Here is a 13,002-nt window from a genome sequence, read left to right on the forward strand (position 1 = left end):
GTCTGTAAGCTATCAAACAGTGCAATTCTGCCTTTTTTATTTGCTTGAAGGGCCGAACCCTTCATCCTACAACCTTAGAATTATTGACCTCGCTGTGGCAACTGAACTCAATGAATGGCATGACTGCCCTTAGGGTAAACCTATACCTTCTAATTGTGAGACCAGATGCTGGCAATTACTTGAAAAGGGACATTGTGACCCATGTAAAAGCCTGCTTCTAGGGTAGGCGTGTTAAAAGATGTCAGACATACAGTGTTGCCTATTACTAAGTCTATCTAAGCCCAGCACATGTCGAAAGTCAGCCAGAGACACAGTTAGATCAACTTATAATTTGAGATGAACACACAAACAGGGTCTGGTAGATGTCCAATGTTCCTTGTTTCTGATAAAGTACTCTCCTATAAACGCTGTACAGAGGAGAGCTTTAGTCTTTGTCGTCTGCTTTGAGTGGTCTAGCTCCCCACTGGTGGTGACTACCTATCAGCCTAACTGCTGAGAGACAAAAGAGAGAGAAGAGGGAAAGAAGTGGAATGCAAAGTGAACAATAGACCGATAGAATGAGACCAACTCACCTAATGGTGGGGTGGGTGTGTGGGGGGGGGGTACGTACTCACTGCTGCAATTGAGTGCAGAGTGGGAATGACAAATGAGTTGTATTTGTGTGGCCTTTCAAAGCCAAAATATAGACTTAAACACATTGTCCTAACAATGTGTAGTTGTTTCCACACAGTGATAACAAGACGCTGCAGGAGAAATGGTCAAAAGAAAAGATAATTTCATCTTCTTTGCTAAAACACCGGAGCAAAAATAAAAACAACGTGACAGGTAAGAAAGATGATGAAATAGATGTACAAAAGAAAGACCAGAGCAAAATAAATGAAATATCACAGCTGCAAAAGAAAACATGCATGTCAGCTGTTCTTACTCAAGACATGTTCTTGCCCAAAACCCTGAAGTTCAGCCGAGGCATTCAACGTATTGATTGGGTGATTTGTATGTGTTTCCAGCACTCCTGAAATGTGTCTACGAACATGTGTTGATGGATGTGTCTGTGGCTGGGTTCTCAGCCTGTGAGGGCCAGGGTGGGTGCGGGGAACAATCTGACAGCCTCAAGGTTACCTGCCTGGCACCAAAACAGATGGATGCCCCTCATCGTAACTGTCTGTAATGTGTTCAACTCAATCATTCCCTGCCTCTCCCTTTCCATACAACATCTCTCTTGTTCGCTCACGAGGCAGTGGCAAGTCATGATTGTATTTATCACACCAGGAGAACTTCCACATCGTCTCACCGGTGCAACAACTATGATGTAAGGTTGGTAACTATTATGTTGGTCTGTGTTAAAGGAATGGTTACTTTAGAGCTGCATTATTTGATTTTTCAAAACAAGGTGAAAACACAGCATTGTCATCTTGCATTCAGATGCGTTTTGTTCTCCACCAAACAACAAAATATCTGGCTCCACCAAGTTCACTAGCGAATTGATAACTTTGTCTGACAGATTTGGTGCGTGGCAGGTAGCGTTCACTGGGGTTATCAAAACTTTTTTTTTGAAGAAAATGGGTGCCTACTGCAAATTGCAATAAAAATAAAGCTAACTTATGTCGTTTTTTTTTTTTACCATTAATAGTGTCATGGTGCCATGAGTGGGCCCCCATTATGTTCAAGAAATGTAGCAACAAAGGCAGTGAAGAAGACTTTTATGATGAAGAATATGCACTCATGCTCATGTTTTTTAGACCTCAAGGATACACACGACGACTATAGGTGAGTAACACTCCACAGAGCACCTTTAATGAGACAGAGAGTTGCAGGTCAGAAAACCAAAGCAATCAGCTAAAAGGCTCAGTAGAGCTTAGGGAAACTGGAGTTAGGTGACAATACGATGTGGGTTTGTCATTACAAGTAACACCTTTCACATTACATTTGGTAATATATTCACATACGAAAATAAAAATAAATGTTCCAAAAATGTGGAAAACTGCACATTTCTTCAACACACCCGTTTGCGAGGAGTAAAATCTCCAACTCTTCGCCTCCATCTTTTTACCAGTTTTACATTTTCTTTCTTCTGGCCCTTGGGCATCCACAGCACTGTGTATATCCAATTATGCTGCGGCTCTGAGCACAGCAGTGACACATCGATTGACACAAGTGACATCCATTCTTATCACAGTGACATGATGCAGTGCTAGGCAAGCATCATTAGCCTGATCAGCCAATAGCGGGGCAGCTCGTTAGACCCCCAAGGGCTCGACATGCAGCTCTGGTTATAATATAGATATCATAAGACAAGGAAGGGGAGTGATAAAGTGATGGAGACCGGAAGAGAGATCATAAACTTTAGAGGGGGAACTTCATGTTTGTGCACTCTTGCGTATGTATGTGTTTCGGGCAATTACACTTTTCCTCAAGCCACAGCTACAACAGGACCCGTTTCCTTACAGCAGCAAACCTCATGCAAAGCATGTACCTTTTCCCATAGGAAAGCAAAATCCAAGATGAGCTCTCATAGTTGTTTCCTTCTTTTCTCCTAGACACAAATGAGCTGCTTTTAATACCAAGGTGAGACCAAAGGCCTTTTCTCCCACTTCTCAAATTCATCTCAGGAGAAACAACTATAAAATCTCATTTATGTCTAACTCTGATCAAAACAAGAGATCTCCAACTGATCTTAAATAAGTCTTGTTTAAGTCTCCTGAACATTGGACCATGAGATAAGAGAAAGAGCTCAAAGAAAGCTCAGTTATGACTCCTAGGATCTCATGATTATTCTCAAATATGTCTCAGTTTTGTCTTAGTGACCCCACTAAGGGGGTTATTTTACTCAAGTACTTTACTTACGTCAAATGTTGAGTATTTTCTTTTTATGGGGGTTTGTACTTTTACTCCTCCTTTTTGTATTTATTGTTAATTATCTGTTACAAGTTACTGAGAAAAATAAAATAAATTTTGACATTTGTCACAGCCAGCATAACTGGAACACCCAACACTTTGACATGACGTTTAGAGATTAATTCATTAATGACTGAATGCACGCAAGAACTGATACACAACAAGTATCTGTCATACAGAATAAGCACTTTTACTTTTGATATTTAAGTACATTCACTATGGAATACTTTTATACCTTTTACTTGAGTAGAATTTTGAGGACTTTAAATGTGGATATGGTTTTTCTCTTCTTTTAAGTAAAGACAATAAATCATTCAATAAGTCATTCATTGGCTTTATTGGCTTTTTAGCTGGATGGTGCAGCGGCAGCGTTGTTGCCCTTTGACCTGCAGGAGCAGGGTTCAAATCCAGCTCAGGGCAAGCCTCCAGCACGGTTCTCCAAGCACAGACAGTAATGTAATACAATCAAGCTCACAAACATCTCCCCAGAGCTACCAACTGCTTTTTAGGAGCAATGAGCAAGACATTAATGAACTCAAAAAGATACAATGATGAGATCTCATCTGTTACTTTCATTTATCCTGTTGTAATCTCAATTCACTATCCATTTGTCTTACCTAAGTCTCAAAACCTCAATCTCTCTTCACCTCATCCTTTTCTCCTAAGGGGTTTTAGGAGCAACAATTCAGATTGGAGTGATCTCAAAAAGATATAATGATGAGATCTCATCTGTGACTTCCAATCTCCTGTTGTAATCTCAATTCAGTATCCATTTGTTTTACCCAAGTCTCAAAACCTCAATCTCACTTCATCTCATCCTTTTATCCTTTTAGGAGCAACAATTCAGATTGGAGTGATCTCAAAAAGATATACTACTGAGATCTTAGTTTTTTCTCAAGAGTTAAAGAAAAGACTATTCTGAGCAAAAGATATTTCCTCTGGGTTGTGACAATACGGCAGCTGGCAAATCTTTAAGAGGCTGTTTAAGCCACCTATTCATGTAGCACTAGCTAACTTAATCGCCTCAACTACTACAACAACAAGAGTGATCATTTCAAAGTGTGCTTTTGGGATAGGTTGTGCCCTGAGGACAAATCATTCTCTATGGAACTCTTTTGGCCCATTTCTTATCTACCTGTGGTATTTATAGGCAGATGTTCTCATAGTTCCATGCTCCACTTATAAGCCCTCTTTAGCCAAAAGGTACTTTCAGATACTGTATGAAAACTTTCTATAAGGTTCTGAAAGAACAAAACCAAGAAAGAAAGCGTTTCACGTCTGTTCTGCCCTGTTTACTGCTCTCCTTGCCAGACTAATCTTAAATTTTGAGTGCCTTCAGTGGCTGAAACATTGTTAATGTATTTATGATCTAAAGTTGCCACCACTACATCTGTGCACAGCTGAAACTATGCCAAGATCCATGGTTCCCTGGATGTGCTTTATGGCAAACTAACCCCCGCTCAACACCTGTTGGCCAGTTCCAGCCAGCTCAAGCTACTTAATCCTGTTTACAGAAATTAGGTTAAACTATTTTATGCTCCAATAAAAACTCCTTCAGTATTCATGAGGTCTACAGATACCAGCAGCGGTGTTTGCGTGAGTGTGTCCTTTCTCATTTGCTTGTGTATTCTAAAACCTTCACTCATCATTGACGTCATGTCAAAGTGAATAGCGCCATTGTGTGGCAGACTTATTCTTTCCTCTGTGTTTTATACTGTTGAGCAGTGAATTGAGCGAAAATGCTGTTATTATTGTTGTTTTTCTACTCAGTAGAACAGCTTGTTCCTCCACCTCTTTTGTCCTTTTCTTTTTTTCCCCTCCTTGCTCATCTCCCCAGCGAGAAGAAATGACTTCGAGGCAAATTCCATGATTATTTTCTTTTAAAAAGTGAAGGAAGCAATGCCGCCGTTGTGTTTGTCATTTATGGACGCAGTTAGCCAGATAGGGTTACAGCCCTCTGAGCATGCCTTGAAAAGTAAATTAAGGACATTGGGCTGCGCAGGAGCAGAGGGTTGGCTGGGATCAATGCACCGGCAGAGAAATTCATCACTGAATCTATCTAAGCAATTACTGATGACAGCATAAAACTGACGAACAGTTTTCTGTCGCCTGTCTTCAGCTTCCCTCTCCCCTCCCCTCTCTTTCTTTCTGTTTGTTTACAATGTGCCTGTCGGTGGAACTATGCAGCGACCTTTGCAGAGATAATTCTATTACGTAATGTGAGTAATTGCTCTGGATGTGGAAGAGGAGTGTCCGCAGCTCTTCTTGCCTGGCCCACAGCTCCCATGTCCTTGGATTTAAATGAAACTCCACGGTATTCATAGAACCTGACAGGGAGAGGTCCGCTCGGAAAACATGAGCGGAGGAGAGGAGAGGAAAAGACAGGGGAGGGGGGGGGCATAAAGCGACAGGGAGATGGAGATGAGCATGACAAAAGCAGTGAGCCAGAACCAAGCAGGATGAAAACGCTATAAAAAGAGTCCACCCTTCTACCCCATACGCCGCTTTTTTTAAGCAGTGCTGGGCACGACATGTACCTCAAGATTGTCCAAGAGGCTTTGAAAATGGCTTGTATGGTGCAAGGAGCCCTGCAAATTTCCTTTGTGTCTTGTTCCCATATGTAAAGGTGTGCAGTCACAGAGTTCAGGCTTCAGGGGTACACAAGAATAAATGGAAGGAGCATAGATAGTTCTTGGCTGCTGAAGTTTTCTTTCCCCTCTTCCCCTTCACCACCTAGAGCCCTGTCGGCTACAATGGAGAAGTGCAGAGAGGGCACGGAGGCTCGACGCTAACAATCAGCACAGACGAAACAGCGCAAGGCTTTACTGGCAGAAATGTTCACTTTACTTTGTTCAAGTTTCTTCATTTGGACAATGGGTAGAGACAGAGTCAGAGAAGCAGACAATTACTGATATTTGCTGCCAGCTATCAGAGAGGAAGAGACCGAGAGAAACGGAGGGAGAAGCTCCACTCCCACATTGTTAATTAAAAACTCTCTCTCTCAGCGCTGTGCTCACTGAATAAAAGACAGTCACACAGTCGCACAGAACACACGCGAGCACACCATTTTCATTCTGATCAAGCTACTCCAATGAAACAATAAAATTTGGCAATAAGCTCATACTTTACTGCATCTGTTTTTGTATTGTTCAGGAGATCGCACAATATTCTCTCTATAATCCATAACTATAGAAACTGGATGGGCTTTGGGTTTGCGGGGGGGTTGGTAAAGGGAGAGAGAGAGAGAGAGAGAAGTACAAGAGGAAAAATAACAGGAAAGCTGATTTCATGCTCGGGGGATTGCATCTCATTTTCTCCCCAGCACGGAGGGACAGCGTGCGGCCCTGCTTATGGATTTACTGCCACCTGGTGGTGTGCGACTGCACTGCTGAGCTCATGAATCCTCACGGGGACACAGGCTGTCATCAGAGTCAACATCAGAAGATTGGGTCAATCCAAGAGAGGTAAACTAGACCCCTTATCTTGGGCAGACGGTGTCATGTAGACCTTGTGTGTGCACTTTCTGAAATGTGAACTGCAGTGAAGTGTTCCCAAACCAAACTGCCTGTTTGCCTGACTTTGCCTCTTTATCTTTTTTTCCCACTTCTCTTTATTAATTTATTTTCTTACTTCTAGCACAGGGAATGAAAAGAAATAGCTTTAAAGGGAAAAAGAAAATCACCTACAAAAATTCCATTTACCGCTCAGTTAAGGATGCTATTATACGCTTGGACAGTCCTTTCAATATTGGTGAACATCTATCTCCAAAACCAGCAATAGGAAAACTAAGACTTAAACCTGCAATGTCATGAGATGTAAAATAAGTTACTACCCAAGCCCTTGTGTTTCAAGAAGAAATATGTCTGTGCCAATAGGAAATCAATGAAACTTCTCTCTAAGTCATCCCAGGCAGCACCAGGAGGTGAATTAATGAGGATTTCTCATCACTAATTAACACATAAACACAGAGCTCCCGACACCAAGTGAGAATTGGAGTCGATTGCTCGCCCTGTGTGGAAACGATTGCATCAGATGATCTTTTGCAGGGAAAGAAAAAGAGGAGAGTGAGAAGGAAAAAAGAAAGAAAGTGAGAAAAGAAAAAGGATTTGAGAGGTATGAAGTCATACAGCGGGGTCTAACATCAGAAAGGTCTGGATGATTAGGGGATGCCAGCGCTCACAGAGAGCAGCTCTCCTAACAGCCTCCACCACCTCATTAGTCTGGCCCAGCAGCAGTATGCCCCCACTATTAACTGCTAAATGAAAGACCGCCAACCGTGATTACTGAGGGGAAGTCCCCTGTCGTCATGGGGATAAGACATCCCTACTCTCACGCACACACGCACAAACTCACACTTCAACTTCTATGATAGCTATACGAAGGGCATTTATGAAAAGGCGATTGAGGCAGAAGTGGATATTTTACACATCATCAGCCGCCCGAAATGTGAAAGCTCGGGACATCAAGCAAACCCGTTACGACAAATTGCCTGCATTGCAGCAAAAAAACACACCTCAAACAATTGGCGGCCTCTATCAGTTGCTTCAATTAAAGATCACATGAAGATTCCCGCACCACTCTCGTGCAGTAAATCTGGCAAAGACTTAATAAGCACACAAGTGAAACAGCCTCGGAGTCCTTGAGTCAAGGATATTGTACTCAACGTTGAAGAGAGGATAGCATGGCTCCATAGGTGCATCCCAGTTAGGTGTATGTTAGTGTGTAGTTTTTTTGGGTGTGACACTGCTGCACGTTATCATAATGTGTTTTAATGTACTTCTATAAACAAGTTATGGTTGGTGTGTGCCTGGTGTTGACAGAATGCACTCCTATCATTTAGTATTGCACTTCCATACATTTAAAGTGACTTGCAAGAGATCAAATTGGCACAGCAGCAGCTGAGAAATCCTGACATTTACTTTCGTAATATAGATTACTACAGAAACATAATAATTGCATTTTATATGTTGCATTGTGCAACATGACTTGTCTAAGACTGGTAAATACCCTTGTCTTTCAAACTCTATCTATAAGTATACAACACAGGCCTTGAAGCCAATATCACTCAAGAGATGCCACTTGATCCATTTTACAACTATTTTAGATAGTGTTTAGTGTCAAACACACTGTGTCACCCTGTGTCAAACACTAACATGTCAAAATCAGTGGAGTGCTCCTTTAACGCACATGCAAGGCAAGTACAGATCAATCTTAAGCCCATTGGTACTCACGGTCGTTGCAGTGAGTCCCCGTGTAAGATGTCATAGAGCAGTCACAAGTGAAGTTCTCCCACTGCTGGATACATACACCCATGTTGGCGCACGAGTCCTCCTGGCAGGTCGTACTTGGGCCTGGAAAAAGGCGGGAAGGAGAGGGAGAAAGAGATACCACAGGAGCACAGTCAAGCAACAATAAGAGCTACTGCTGAGCCTTAACAGTGCAGGACCCATGCAGACGAAATGCACTCTTGAGAGAGATAGATATACAGCATGTGGGCCTAGAAGAAAGAAAGGGGAGTGAATAGTGCCACCACAGGGAGCCTGACCTGGAGTACAACACACTTAAAAACAGTCTGTGGAATCCTGTTTCATGCTGGGTAAAGCGGCAATCGCAGTGGCAAGCCGAACAGAGGCGCCAGGTTTTCACAGGATCAACAGCACGCCTCTCAAGCATTTACTCTGAGTTAATTACTGTAAAAACTGCCGTACAGCATGCTAGTTTAGTTCTAATCTGCATTTAAGACAAGCTACAGCAGATGAATTGGACCCCAACTGGGCTGATGTGATGACACTGTCAACATCCCTTAATCCCCTTCTTTTTTCAGTGTGTGCAGGTGGACATGCATGCAATTTCTTTTTTTAATCATTCCGACAATAATTCAAAAAAGTTTTATCAGAGTAAAACTTAGAACACTGCATTCCCTCCGTGAACAAGCAAGACAAGACATGAAAAAAAAGAACCTTTTAACAAATGACTCATAGATAAAAACTCCATTAAACAATATCCATTTAAAAAATGGCATTAAAGTGGTGGCGGCAATTTTCTCATCTCTTTCACTGTGAGAATACACGGTGAACACTAGACTCACTCGACAGATAGAATTCATGAAGAGCAGAAGAGAGAAGAAACATAAAGAGCACTTGAGAACACGTTGTGCATATGCTCGTGTATGCACCACAGTCAGACGGAAAAGTTGAGGAGGGTATTCAAAGTCAAACTGGATGTGTGTTTGCTGTTCCTCTACACCACACATATCTCTTACTTTTGAATACTAATACTGAGAGGGAATGCAGATAAGGACGAGTGCACAGCAAAGATAACAAGATAAACAATTGCCCCATCGGAGTCTAGACAGACACAGGGGGGAAACCTTGACAGAAACCCTTCTGATAACCACATAGAAAAGAAATAAAAGTAAATAAAGTCAAATGAAATAAACAGTCCAAAAAAATGGCAGACAAATGCAAGTAAACAGTGTTTAAGAGCAATTGCCTTGAGCAAGACAATGTCAATAGAAGAGAGACATTTGAAGTGGAAATCAGAGCAAGTTTGCCAGCTGAAAGTGCATTTACTGTGTAATGTACAGTAATGGTAGTCAACCAGGCATCTTCAACGCTGTGCGCATACGTGTTACTCTATAATTGTATCAGTGGGAATCTCACATTTGTATGCACAAATCGGTGTTTGTATATTTGTGATTTCGCTGTTTTTTGAGCGTTGCAGCAGGAGGTCGCTCGCTCTCTGAAAATACACTCTCATCTGGGTAAAGTAGCAAACATGACTGAAAAAACGAATGAGACAGAGAAAGACAGAGAGACCGGATACATCAGCAGCACACTGACAGTCTTTAGATGTGCAGTGACAGCGTCTTTCTGCTGTCTATGCCAGCCTGTAATGTGTCACAACTGCCATTTCATACAACACAGTACTCACAAATGGTATTTTCTGGTAGACGCTACTTTTAGACTATCTACATGACTGCCATATATCTACACTGTATGGACATCACTTATCTGACCTGATCTGTCTGCTCTCTGTAGTTATACTGCTTACTGAAATTCTTTGCAAAAGAAATGACCCTGCACCTAGCCTGCAAGCTGGTCTGGTTGCTTAATCAGAAGTTCTGTCTGCCAGTAGTCTCTCCTTCTTTTTCCTGATGTATTCATTTTTCTTTTCAGAGAGCAAGTCACCTCTGCGGCACCAAGGGGACATTATTGCCATTGACACCCACAATGCATTGCACACAGCAGGCTTTCAGGCGAGCAGGCCTCCGAGAGGCTGAGTTTGACCCTCTACCTTGCAGGTCGGCTTTGGTGAAACCAACTTTGTTAGCGCAGAAAGAAAATAACAAACAGAACAGAGCAGAGCGGAAAACAAGAGTAAAGGTTAGTGAGGGACCAGCATCGTTAGTGTTTGTAAAAAGTGCAACATGGGGAAACGTTGTTTATTTGTTAGTGAGGGTTGAGTTCCTGATCCTACATAGTGTTATATTTTATTTTTTATTTTCTTATAAAACAGGGTGTTTTTTAAATATGTTTGTGGCTTTAAAAATCATGGCCAAATGTTCTGCTCATAAAGGCTGCTGTGCAGTGCTTTGAACTTATCTAAATATTCTGCTGCCCTCTAGAGGTCATAGACAGCGACCTGCCCAACACTTTTGTTTTTGCCCCCATTCATCATGAGATGAACTCAAACATCTAAGACTTTCTCTATGTACACAAAAGGCCTATTTCTCTCAAATATTGTTCACAAAGCTGTCAACATCTGTGTTAGTGAGCACTTGTCCTTTGCCGAGATAATCCATCCACCTCACAGGTGTGTCATATCAAGATGCTGATCAGACAGCATGGGTACTGCACAGGTGTGCCTTAGGCTGGCCACAATAAAAGGCCACTTGAAAATTCATTTTGACAGATTTGTGAACAATATTTGATAGAAATAGGCCTTTTGTGTACATAGAGAAAGTCTTAGATCTTTGAGTTCAGCTTATGATGAATGGGGGCAAAAACAAAAGTGTTTCGTTTATAATTTTGTTCAGTGTATTAAGCACTAAATATGTCCATAAATAGTTTTGCCATAACAGTATGCTAGAATATCTAATATAGATGGACTCAGCCTGAAGTCAAATATGACATTCATTGCTTTTACAGAATCTAGCTTTTCTGTATTCTGTAATAGTAAAATGCTAGTTTGCCATAAGATGGAAGTTTTAATGATGCTGGAGAAGGAAAAAAGCCAGGCTGGTGAGTGTCTGAGTGCTTGGGTTTATCACAAGCATCCTTCAACGTCTTATCTTGAAAAATAATCTACAATCTAAAAGAATATGTAAACATTTAGGCATGTTTTAGTTTCCTTTTCTTTCATACTTTTTGTTAACAGGATGTGTCTTAATTTGTTATTCAGGTTTTAGTACTTCCAGTTATTTTAAAATATATTGATGCAACATAAAAAAGTTAACAAGTCAATGTCAGAGACTGAATGACAAATTTAAACATTTTCCCAGGATGTGACTAATGCCTGGCGAAGAAAAAGAAAATAAGTAGGATTAGCAATGCCAGCGAGTGGCTTTAAGGGCTACTGAAGAGGCTTCTAATTAGACTAATAAATCTCACACGGCAGGTCATGATTCTTATGCGCTGCAGGCCATCTGTACCTTCACAGCCACGCTCAACCTGCCCGCTGCGGAAAAGGGCGTCGTTGATGAGGTCTGGCAGGCGGCCGTTGAGGTCAACTGAGGCCAAGCAGCCCTGGAAGCCCTCCCGAGAAACCACCAGCTTAGGGAGGTTCTGGTACATGTTGGGTCCCAGACCTCCGACAAACAGGTCACCTGAAGGGAGAGAAAGAGGGAGAGCAACATAAGCATGTTAGTGAGTTTAATCAATATTAGGATTACTATTGTATCACAATTATTAAATAAGAGATATGACTATACATATCAATTTCAAAACAGAAGAATTTCTTTCAAAATGAAAACAATTTCTTAATTTAAACTTCAAAAAACCAAACACGTCATTGGGATGGAACCTTTTGTTGTCAGGTAAGATACTGTACTTACAGAATGAATTTTGAATCGCTTAACATGCTGCTAAAATCTTTTTTTAATTAATTTACCTTTTAGGGCTGCACAATTTGGAGAAAAAGTCATATTACGATTATTGTAGACAAAATTGCTATTTGTGATTTAATGGAACAAAAGGTACCATGAGTCTACTTTCTTGATTATCAAGTAAAATGCACAAAATACTGACATTTATTTCTCAACTTGAACAAAGTTAAATCAACATAAGAAGAAATACAGGATTTGTATGCCACCAGTCTAAAAAAACAGATTTTTCCACATTGTAAACAGTGGAGGAACTAGTATAAATGAGTAGTATAATATTATAACATTAAATTAAACGTATAAGTTCAGTTAGCATACTATATTCATTCTAATTTCATATAATGGTATACTATTTTACCATTAAATATTAAATCCAGTTACAGCAGTTTCATTTCTGTGGGTTGTTTTTATTTATTAAATCCTTGTACAAGAAAAATGCTCTACACTGGCCTCTAATTTGTTAATACTAAGCACTAACTTGTCAATAATCATATTGTTCGACATTTAAAGATTTTCTGTAGCACATCAAACTTTTTTTAATCCCACCCCATCCAGGTTGTGATTGGTCAGTTAGCGAAAAGTGACACTGACAAGCACGTTGGTGTTGAAATGTTGAACAACAAAAGGCACCGATACAGCAACGTTAAACGGCTAGTTAGCTAAACCCAAACCTTCCATATCTCCTCCCTGGATTCTCTATCTCTATCTTCCTCCTTCACCTGCTGACGACGAATCTCTGTCTCTGTCACAGAGTGCTCAGGTCAGGAGTCCAACTATAATTTGAATGATTAGCAGCGAGGCAGGGAGGGGGTTTATGGTAGGTGGTTGTCTTTAACGTTACTCGCACACTGCCATAAATCATTTTTCTGGTTTGCACACATCTGTTTTAGGGGCACATGTGAGAGTCAGTGTGGGGGGGGATAATAAGCAGACCGCAGTGCACACAGACACAAGAGTGTTACACACACTGCACACTTTAACAACTAGTACATTAATACGTCTTC

At 41.1% G+C, this 13,002-nt stretch overlaps 1 protein-coding gene across 7 annotated transcripts in view; it reads right to left on the minus strand.

Moving 5' to 3' along the window:
- Positions 1-13,002, minus strand: part of LOC119909150 (neurexin-3b) — a 287,510-nt gene that overhangs the window by 153,858 nt on the left and 120,650 nt on the right. For 4 of the 7 annotated variants that reach the window (XR_005445387.1, XR_005445386.1, XM_038727233.1 and 1 more), the window contains 2 exons: positions 11,549-11,722; positions 8,127-8,246 (listed from right to left, as the gene is read on the minus strand). Coding sequence is in view for 4 of the 7 variants with exons in the window: in XM_038727233.1 (XP_038583161.1) it covers positions 8,127-8,246; positions 11,549-11,722 (294 nt within the window). In the remaining 3 variants the exon portion in view is untranslated. Of the gene's footprint in view, positions 1-8,126; positions 8,247-10,191; positions 10,219-11,548; positions 11,723-13,002 lie in introns of all 7 variants that reach the window. The other 3 variants (XR_005445385.1, XM_038727230.1, XM_038727229.1) reach the window with 1 other exon arrangement.

This window comes from Micropterus salmoides, unplaced genomic scaffold (genome assembly GCF_014851395.1).
Source record: "Micropterus salmoides isolate LMB-PRFRI ecotype aquatic unplaced genomic scaffold, ASM1485139v1 Ms_hic_scaffold_18, whole genome shotgun sequence".
Taxonomy (NCBI): domain Eukaryota; kingdom Metazoa; phylum Chordata; class Actinopteri; order Centrarchiformes; family Centrarchidae; genus Micropterus; species Micropterus salmoides.